The following is a 10,600-nucleotide window of genomic DNA, read 5'->3' on the forward strand; positions in this document are numbered from 1 at the left end:
CATTTTGAAATGTGAGTTTACAATTCAATAACGTTTTTGATTTTTCACTGACAATACTTATTAAATATAATTTTAAGCGTGAAAACTGTCCATATTTTGATGTCATGATATGTAAATTAAAAATTGTTATTTTACAGTGATAATCTTGTTTTCTTGTGCCCAATAATGCATAATTTCATTTGATAAACACGTTTAGATTGAATGGTAATTTATAATCAGTCACAAGAACGTCGAATCTGAATCACTTGAAAAAAACACGGGGGTGCTTAACTTTTTTCCAGGTGTATAATTTATGATACTTGCCAACAAGATTGATACACACAACTTTTTTTAATACAAATATATTTGAATATACAAACAATAACACAATTTACAATAATGGTTATTAGAAGTAATGATATCTGTACAAAAGTTTTACAAACTTACAAACAATATTTAGTCCTCTACCTGGTCTGGAACTTCCTTGATGTCCTATCGAGGGTTCACGATGAGCGAATTAATTTGGAGTTGATGTAGATACAATTCACTTAACAGGGAGCTAGAGAGCTCTGTGTTCTTCGTTATTCACAAGCCACACATTAGGTTGTCCACCGCTGAAGTTATATAATGTTTTCGTAAAAATACTAATGTACGATGTGAATCGTGAATCCACTGAAGTTAAATGGTTTGTTATATTCGAAATCTATAAACGTTCCTGGTCAAATATCTGAAGTTCCCGATTAATAAGCGTTATAACAATCACTATATAGCTTCCGTGGTTTATAGTGCAACAAATATAACAAACCAATAATACATACTGTCTTTTTTCGCATCACGTTGGTTTATATATATATATATAAGTGTGAGGAGAGTTTCTCGAAATTACAGCTTACACAACAATATAAACGACACACCAGTGTTTATGTACACACATATATTATTGATTCTTTCACTCGAGAATTTTGTATAAATTTAGTGAATAGGTGGGAATTTCGCAATACAGATTTAACAGTGTGAGTTATGTACATTTCTACATATAAATTTAACTTAAACAAACATCGATATTAGAATAGATATAATATAGTAAATCCGTTACACCTTTCTGATTTAGTAAATTTTATGATTTGTTCTCATCTGTCAGCGCTATATAAGCGACTGGATGATATCGGCATTGAGAAAAACACAATGCCATTCTTGAAAGCAATTCAAATGATAATATAAATTTGTTCAACAGCTAATTGAAATACTAAATTATATTTTTTGAATATTCTCTAACAGTTACTATGAAATAAAATGTGAAAAACATTCAACAATGAGAGTTGCATCAGCAGGATAATGATGACATTAACTAATATGTTAATTGGAGCATATATATCACAGTGCTTTTAAGCATACAGATAGAATATAGTATACACAAATATATGGATTATATATCTTTAACATTTTATCTTAGGAAACTTTGGAACAGTGTTTGTTGACCAATCCTACTGGCAGAGTAGTGTGGCAGCTAAGCCTAAAGATGGTGTATGGGGTTTTCTGGCTGGTGGACTGGTATGGTTTGCAGTACCTTTCACCTTTGCGACTACGATGGGATTGGCTTATGTTGCCTTAAGTTCAGCCAACGGAAAACCATTGTTAGAGCCAAATCAGGTTGATCAAGGTATAAAAGTTATAGAGAGTTATTAAATAGTTTTAAAAGACTGTGTAAAATATTATGCATCTTGTTAAATGTTCTTATGCGGACCATACTCTTTGGAGAAGAATACAATACAGCTTTAGTATTAAACCTCAAATTATGAAATACCATTAAAACTGTAAACAAAAGCTTGATAAAAAGTTCTTGGCTTGGATGTAACAGCTGAGACTAAAGAAGCAAATACACAATTGAAACAATAATTAGATCTGAAAAAAGCAACAAAAACATTTGTTTGTTATGCACAAAGCTGACAAGGGGCTTTTTGGGCTGCGGCCACAACAGGGATCGAGTTCCAAACCTTAGGGTCAGAAGCCTGCTGGCTTACCACTGAGTTACCAAGAGGTAAAGAAATAAAAATAACGAGCAACAAGTGGGAAAATATTTAAAGATTTTCAACATAAAAACAGAAGCCATAAATAAAAATAAATATTTAAAATGGAGATCAAATGGTAAATAAAACTGTAGATTAAGGTGTAAAGTAAACAAATAAAATCTTTTTAGAAAATGACAACAATATGTTACAATGAGAATTTTTTTCTTCAAAACTCCCTGGAGAACGTCGCAAGTTAGATCTCACTATTTATGGTCTGATCTTTATGAGAATGGCCTTTTGTTTTCTATCTTTTCCCGCCTTTTTGATCAGCTTAGATGTTAGCACGTATAACGTTCTAAAAATCAGCCTACGGATATAAGGAATCCTAAGGCTTCACAAAGGAAATAACCACAAACAAAGTTTCATATAAGAATGATAGTAATGGAAAACCTTGGTGCAACGACAGTTATCAAGACATAAATATAAAAACAATCCCACCTCATCCATATGTGTTAAACAGACTAAATGATAGGTTACTATGCTTTCTTTTCTCTTCAAAATCCAATTTCGGCCAAATCTCAGAGAATTAAAAAAATTCCAACACTTAATTTCTGCTAATTCACAAATAAACGGAAAACACTTAGGCGTTGGTATGAGTAGAAAGTTAGGGACCAAGAAAAAACAATTTGCAGTTAATGATACCCAAACCTATTTCTTGTGGTTATATACACTGAAGTAAAATACTGATCTTTCTTACTTACATATAATAATAACCATGTATGTATATATACACAGAGGGTTGAGTTCATTTGTTAGAACGATTTTGAGGCCTCAGATATCGCTAGGTTTGACTATGCTGTATTTGACGACAATGCATCTTGTCAATAGCCCTGCAGCCTTAGCATCCACAGTGCCCGTGCAGCATTCCGCTGCCTTGATGTAACAGTTATGACGATTAGGAAAGCTTTTTATATGGCATTACATATGCTTCCCTACGAACTTCTCCAGATGGAAACTGAATGGGCCGAACCTCAACGTCGCATAGACTTTGGGTTGAACTTCCTTGCGCGACTACAGATCAGCACTAATGGCCCCTAAACTGCCCGCGTTTCTAGGACAAAGCTCTGACAAGTTTCTAGTTGTAGGATTACTAACATCTTATAACTTCTACACCACCCCAAATACGATAGGAAGAATGCTATCACAAGAGATGTTGACTTTATATTGAATAAAATAGGTGCCCATGGTTACAAGCATGCAGTTCGTTGTTAATATACCCAGCCCAAACATTGAACACTTAGCATTACCTCAATGCAACATTTGCAACAGAGGTATCTGTACGGTATGATCTGGTGATGGTTGCATTTGATTCCTCTAGGAGGCGCATATTCCCATACCTTGTTTTTCAGGTGCTCTAGAGTTCTTAAGAGGGACGTTTAATTTATAAGCAATTTACGTTATATGTATCATTATTTAATTATATATACAAAATCTAATCATAGTAGAACATTCAAAAATTGCTATCACTTAGCTTCTATTCTATGATCAGATGGATCTGTTCCAGGGGCATCAACAAATGTCTAAGGGTTCAATAGAATATTCGTATCAGAGTATGTTGATAAAGTCATAATTTCACTTTTCTCAGTTTCTTTCGCAACACAAGAGTTCATTCAATATCAACACACGTTCCATCTAGTCTCGCCCCCCAGTAGCACAGCGGTATGTCTGCGGACTTACAACGCTAGAATCCGGGTTTCGATACCCGTGGTGGGCAGAGCACAGATAGCCCATTGTGTAGCTTTGTGCTTAATTTCAAACAAACCATCTAGTCTTGATAATGAATAGTCTTGTTTTTCATTGATTAGTGCTTAACAGGCGTTTTCCCTTAACTCAGGGAAATGGCGATTTAGACAACTACAGAGACTTGTGATACAAGCATATTAACGATTGTTTTGTAGGTAATAATTTTTTAACTTTATGCAAAAAATTAATTTTTCAAATTAAAAATAAAAGTAAACTACATTTAATGTCTCGATTAATATTTCCTTTTTATTCATTGATGTAAGGAAATAGGAAAAACAAGAAATTTAATTTTCAACAGCAATTTCTATAGATACAGAGATTAAGTAGCTAGGATAGACAACCTCAGGGTTAAGGTATAGCCATCCCTATTTTTTCATACCCCTACTGGTTCAGCGTGTACGGCTGTGGACCTACAATGATAAAAAATCGGGTTTCGACTGAAAGAAGAGCATTTAGTCAGCAGCACTTGTTACCAAAAGAACTTTATAGTGCTCTTTGAACAAATAGTAAGATTGACTGTCACTTTTATAACGAGCCTACAGTTTAGACTACGGAGAATGCTCAATGATATCATATCTAGAAACTTGGATTTTTCTATCCCCAGCCTGGAACTCGAACCACAGCGCAATGGCCTATTATGCAATTTTGTGCTTAACAGCAAACAAAATAAGACATTTGTTTATTTCTCACGGTATAAATTTCGGATGTTTTCAGTGGTAGTTAGCAAAAGTGCATATAATATGTTAGTATTAAAACATAATGTTAGACTACTTATATTTGTTATGTTTTAAGAATTTCAAATCGATCGTTGACGAGCCATTATTACTGCTAGCACACCATCCATCAGCTATCAAGCGGGGTGTCATTATAGGTCAACTTAACAGAATTGAAAAAATCGGCAAGACCATTGACAATATGACGCAAGCCAGGTTGAAACTTCAAAAGTTAGTGTTGTCCAATGAGTATCCGTATAGTTACATTACTAAGACAATTTTGATTCACAAAATTTTAACAAACGACAGCAAAACAAAACAAAAAAAAAACACACACAAAATAAACACTGTTTCATGGATTATGTCCTTCGTGGATAAACCTTTAAGCATTCGTCTTCGTCAAACATTTAGAAGATCTGGTTTGAATACCCACATCATACGAAAGCCCGGTAAAAATTGAAGGATATACTTACTCGTTTAGCTTTCAATAACAATAGTAGATACAAGTCCAGAAAGTGCTTTGCTATGGCCAATGGCTTGAAGAAATCCTGCACACATAGAAACACCCCCTATGAAATAACATGTACACAGTGTTCAGCCACACACATAAGTGAATCCAATCGTCCAATACATGATCGTTTGAAAGAACACATTCGTGCCACTGCAAATGCTGACAGCAAAGAAGCCACCTCTGAACATTACATCAACGCACACGGCATAATTAACGAGACATCTTATCGGATCAAAGTTTTAGATATTTGGCAAGAAATTTAAGGAATCTCTTTTGATTCAATCCTGCCCTTCCATTAACAGATACAATGCCTGGTGCCTATAAATCTATTAATATTTCATGTAAGAATTATTTTTATTTTTTAGCATTTACTTTTATGGTTAGCGACTCTAAACTGTTGAGCAATACTTTTAGTACGCTTCACCGTGCACTGTTTTTCTATCTTGTCGTATTTTTATATTATTTTCGGTTACTATAATTTAAAATGAGTTTTTTAACCTGTGACGTTCATAGAACCTTGAGAAAGACGTTAGCTGATATGTCGGCTAGAATAAATAAACATTTATTTGAAGGTATTTTTCGTCTTCATTGCAAATGGTTTTTATCCTTCAGTCAACACTGAATAATGATTTTTTTTCACGAACTAACATCAAATGGTAGAGCTCAAACAGAACACAGGACAATTGTTAGGAATGTGAACGCCTTATACAAGTTGTAGAAGCATGATTATAATTAACTATATTTGTCATAAGACATTAGCATTGGTCCTAATATGTTTCTTGAACAATACATTCTTTATCTAGTCTTTTAGGATTATTCAAGAATTAGGAGAGTGTATAATAAAAATAATATTCCAATAACACCATATTCGTCATATTCATTGCCAACGACGCTTTTCGCCCTATTCAGAGCTCTGCAGGCCGGCTGAGATACAACAAACACATTAGTAGTCATAACACTACGTATAAAGACCATTGTTACAACAACAATTATTAGGGTGTGAACGCCTTTTAGAAGCTGGCGAAGCATGATTATAATTAATTTTACTTATCATTAAGCCTATTATGTTTCTTAATCACTACATTCTCTATCTAGTTCCTTTTGGTAAGAGGAGTGTCTTAACTTATCTAAGGTTTTATTTTATTTTTCATACTTAGAATAAAATGAAATCAATATTTACTTCTTTTCCAATTTGTAGGTCTTGTGCCACCAGTTGTTGCAAGTTTAATTATGGGAAGGTTTGGCGAATTTCTTATTTTACTTATGATTCTAATGGCTGTGACGTCAACAGGATCGGCAGAAGTTATTGCTGTAACGTCCCTTCTCGTCTACGATGTATATCAGTTCTACTTAAAGGTAGTATTCATTTATGCACCAAACATATTATATTGAAGAAGATAAGTAAAATCTCTATATAGTTGTTCAACATTTGTTCCGTATATTTCACGCATTATATCAGAAACCAAAAAAAAAGGAAGCTAAACTAAGGTTGATCAAATACCATGTTAGATTTTATTGAATTTCCAAAAGTGCAATATTTCTTATACATTGTTATTAAATACTGTTAATACATGGATCATCAGTTTCTTGATCATGAACTGTTATGCTTAGCTGCCATAAAAGTTACAACCATTGCAAGTATAGTAAAAACTATTTAGGAGAAGTTTTTATATGAGTAGGTTAGGTACCTACAAAAACGGTAGAAATAATAAAAGAACGCCTAAATGGGATGATAAAAGCACATGTGAACTTTATGGTGTAAATAATAATAAAGACACAAGTGAATGATGTGTTATCAGTGCTCGAGTTGTAGGGGAATTGTTCCGTCAATAACTTCGGTAGCCGAAACATGGTTCCGAGCATTTTGGGAACCCTTTTTTTATAATAACTGAAATATTTTTACAACAAACCATGTTCGAAGTTGACCACACACAAAGGCTTTAAAACATTATGGTTCAGTTCCCAAAAAAATATTTATGATTTTATAAATCCAACTGAACTGTATTTCTATTTCTTGTTGACAAATCCCCGATAATAGAAAACAATGTATGCTATGTCTATATCTATATATATATATATATATGCCTCAGAATCAGTTGCTGCACAAACGTCTTGCCATAAATGGTAAACATAGTAAAGCAAAACAACAACAAAATTATGTTTAATATTACTGTACATGTAAGTGATTTTGTCTGTGCAGTGTGTAAGGGTGAAGAATGAATTTAGGCAACCTTGACTTAAAAACCTTGAAAATGTATATTTTTTTTCGCCAATTCCCAGAGAAACAACAAAGGCGTCTTGCCTAAAACATTATATTGTTCCCCTCACGATTTTACTGGACCCAAAACAGCCTCGCCGATTTTTTTGTGTTCTAAAAGAAATATTAAAATAATAAAACTAAAAAACCAAATATAATCCCGTCAACTATAATAATAATAATGAAACAAACCCTACAGAATTATTCAATTAAGTGAACTCATAAAACGGAATGAAAGATTAGGTATTTTGGTCGATTTACTGTGTGTGTGTACCATTTTCCGTAGATGTGATTCAATTTACATTTCTCTTTAGGCTCGATAAACAAATGATGTGAAAGGAACAAATAAATAATCGTTTTCTTTCAAATTAACTAATACACACCGTTGGTAAAGCAAATGGCAAATCTTTACTATATATAATTTTCATTTTTTATTGTTTTTTGCTCTGTTACACTCAAAACCGGGCATTGTTGTTGATGGTCGGACAGTATCATTTTCCTCTGTTCTTCGCCATTGATGAAAATACCCCGCCATTAACAACAAAGACAGATTCCACCTGTTTAAAATATGAATTAATAGCATCGGCTAGGAAATGACGACATCGTCTAAGCAAACTTGTAGTCAATTTTGCCAAGCATATGACAGTAATAGAAGTAATGTTATTAAAATCATATTATAAACATTGAGTATCTGGTGTTAAAAACGAATACAATTAACAATCTATTCTAAACAATACACAATAATATACTAATAAATAAACAAAAGTGGCTGTTGTCGGGTGATTGCCTTTCTGTAGTTGTTGGTTTAGACTTAGAAACGGCGTAATGCTACCTGGCCAGGTCCATGACAATTGATGAGGGTAAAAAAAAGAGTCTGTACTTTGGCTGATGTTAAACTCCTTTAGCGTGTAAATAAATAAATTGTAAAAGTATATACACATAACAAAAATACAAGGAATATCATAGCACATGTGAACGATAAGGTATATACTGAAAACACATAAGAATGTTATGGTATGTATAGTAAGGACAGAAGTGATTGTTACGATATACATATATTATAGTCACATATATATGTTACTGAACATACTATACATATATGTCAAGATTATGATATATATATATATATATACATTTAAGACGCAAATTATGGTTATGGTATACATATTAAACACTTCTGAATATTACGATATGTATCTACTGAAGACACAAGTGATTTTTGCGGTGAATATATTAGACACATGAAAATGTCATGACGTTGAAGACACGTGATTCTTACGGGAAAAGACGGGAATTTTACGGTAAGTAATACTGAAGGCATATGTAAATGTTACAACATATGTATATATCGAAGATACATGGAGATGTTGTAGGAATATTTATTGCAGACACGTGTGAAAGTTCGGGTATGTTTTGAAAATACATATAGATGCTACGATATGTATATATATACAATCCAAAAACAGCACAATATAATTGAAATTCAAAACCACGCCTCCTTTACTATTCCTTACTGTCGTCCTAAAGTCATAAAGGGTAATGTCTGTGGTCATAGCACCAAAATGCGTTGGGGATATTGCATCTACCAGGCAAGAACCAAAACGCTGATGAAAAACTTGCCAGTAACTAACGAGAATTAGTTAAGTGTTAGGAGTTGAGTGCTTGAACCCACAACGTCTCAACTCCAACTGCCTTTCGCTGACCGCAGGCAGTTGTGGGAAGGCAATATCCCTTCATACTTAGAAATAACATTAATGTAGAATTAAACCAACCCGAGAAGAACTGGCAAAAAATATTCTACAAAGTAAAACACCCAGCCATTCTTTCATATGTGTGGAGGTTGGGAGTTCTGTAGAAATTAAGGGTGGCTTAGTTCTATTTTAAGAATATTATGTTTTTTGTAAGATCAATTGAACGGTATGATATATCTATATTGAAAACACTTGAGAATGTTACGGTATGTATTTACTGAAGACACGTGAATGTTACGGTATATATTAAAGCCATGTAAATTTCATATAGATTGGGAAATTCTAGAGTCAAATCATAAGGAAGACAGGTTTTAGGAACGGTTAAAGATGACTTTCTTCTACAATAGGTTAGGAAAGTTATTAGGAACAATGCTTTTTTAAACTTATTGTTAACTTCTAAGACAGAAATCATTGACAGAGTGGAGGTTGAAGAATATCTGGATGCAAGTGGTCATTGCTCAATTAAATTTGATGTTTCACTGCATTTGGAGATTAGGAATAATAATAATTTAGTTCCAAGTTAAAAAACAGAAAACAAGTATTTAAGGGAGACAGGTTTTTAGGAACGGTTAAAGATGACTTTCTTCTACAATAGGTTAGGAAAGTTATTAGGAACAATGCTTTTTTAAACTTATTGTTAACTTCTAAGACAGAGATCGTTGACAGGGTGGAGGGTGAAGAACATCTGGATGCAAGTGGTCATTGCTCAATTAAATTTGATGTTTCACTGCATATGGAGATTAGGAATAATGATAATTTAGTTCCAAGTTAAAAAACAGAAAACAAATATTTAAGGGATGAGACAAGAATTATCTGCTGTGAATTAAGCAACTGAATTAGTTGGTGGAAAAATTTTCAAAATAAATTATTAAATGCTCAGGATAGGCATGTTCCTTGTAAGAAAAACAAAGGTGACTGCAAGTAAAAAGCTTTGCTAGTTCACTAAGGGTATAAAGGATAAGATTAGAGAAAAGCGTTAAAAAGATAAGAAGTTTAAATTGACTGCAATGGTGGTAAATCTAGAGGATTATAGAAGACCAACCAAGTTGGTCAAACAGGAAATTAGAAAATGAAAATAAAAACTATATGAAAAAAGTTGGCTGAAAATGTAAATAAGGATTCATTTAAATACATAAAGGGTAAGCAAAATGCTAGGATGTGAGGAGGACCTTTCAAGGATGATACAGGAATGCCAATATTTCATGATTATGGAATAGTTGGATTACTAAGTTCTATTTAAGTTCTACTTGTACAGTTGCTACAGTTGTTAGATGGAAACAAGGGTGAATAAAATGATTACATTAGTTTTGAGCTTGTTAAGAAACCATTGAGAAATTTAAAGAACCATAGTATATTGTTACGTATTACAATTTCAAATAGTCTGCAGTTGAGTTAACTGATAAATTTAAGTTTAGTAGTTAAATTGTACTTTAGATTTAGTAGTTAAGTAAATCCGACATATAGTTAGTTTATGATATTTACCGACAAGATTTATACACAGTTTTCTTTTATAACACAAATATGTTTTAATATACGCACAACAGTAAAATTTACAATAACAATTATTACAAATAGTT

The 10,600-nt window shown here is 32.9% G+C and overlaps 1 protein-coding gene across 1 annotated transcript in view; it reads left to right on the forward strand.

The window, feature by feature from the left end:
- Nucleotides 1-10,600, forward strand: part of LOC106461466 (urea-proton symporter DUR3-like) — a 38,545-nt gene that overhangs the window by 15,080 nt on the left and 12,865 nt on the right. The window contains exons 6-7 of the mRNA XM_013921290.1: nucleotides 1,433-1,639; nucleotides 6,214-6,371. Of these exons, the coding sequence (XP_013776744.1) occupies nucleotides 1,433-1,639; nucleotides 6,214-6,371 (365 nt within the window). The remainder of the gene's footprint in view (nucleotides 1-1,432; nucleotides 1,640-6,213; nucleotides 6,372-10,600) is intronic.

Source organism: Limulus polyphemus, unplaced genomic scaffold, assembly GCF_000517525.1.
Source record: "Limulus polyphemus unplaced genomic scaffold, Limulus_polyphemus-2.1.2 Scaffold965, whole genome shotgun sequence".
Taxonomy (NCBI): domain Eukaryota; kingdom Metazoa; phylum Arthropoda; class Merostomata; order Xiphosura; family Limulidae; genus Limulus; species Limulus polyphemus.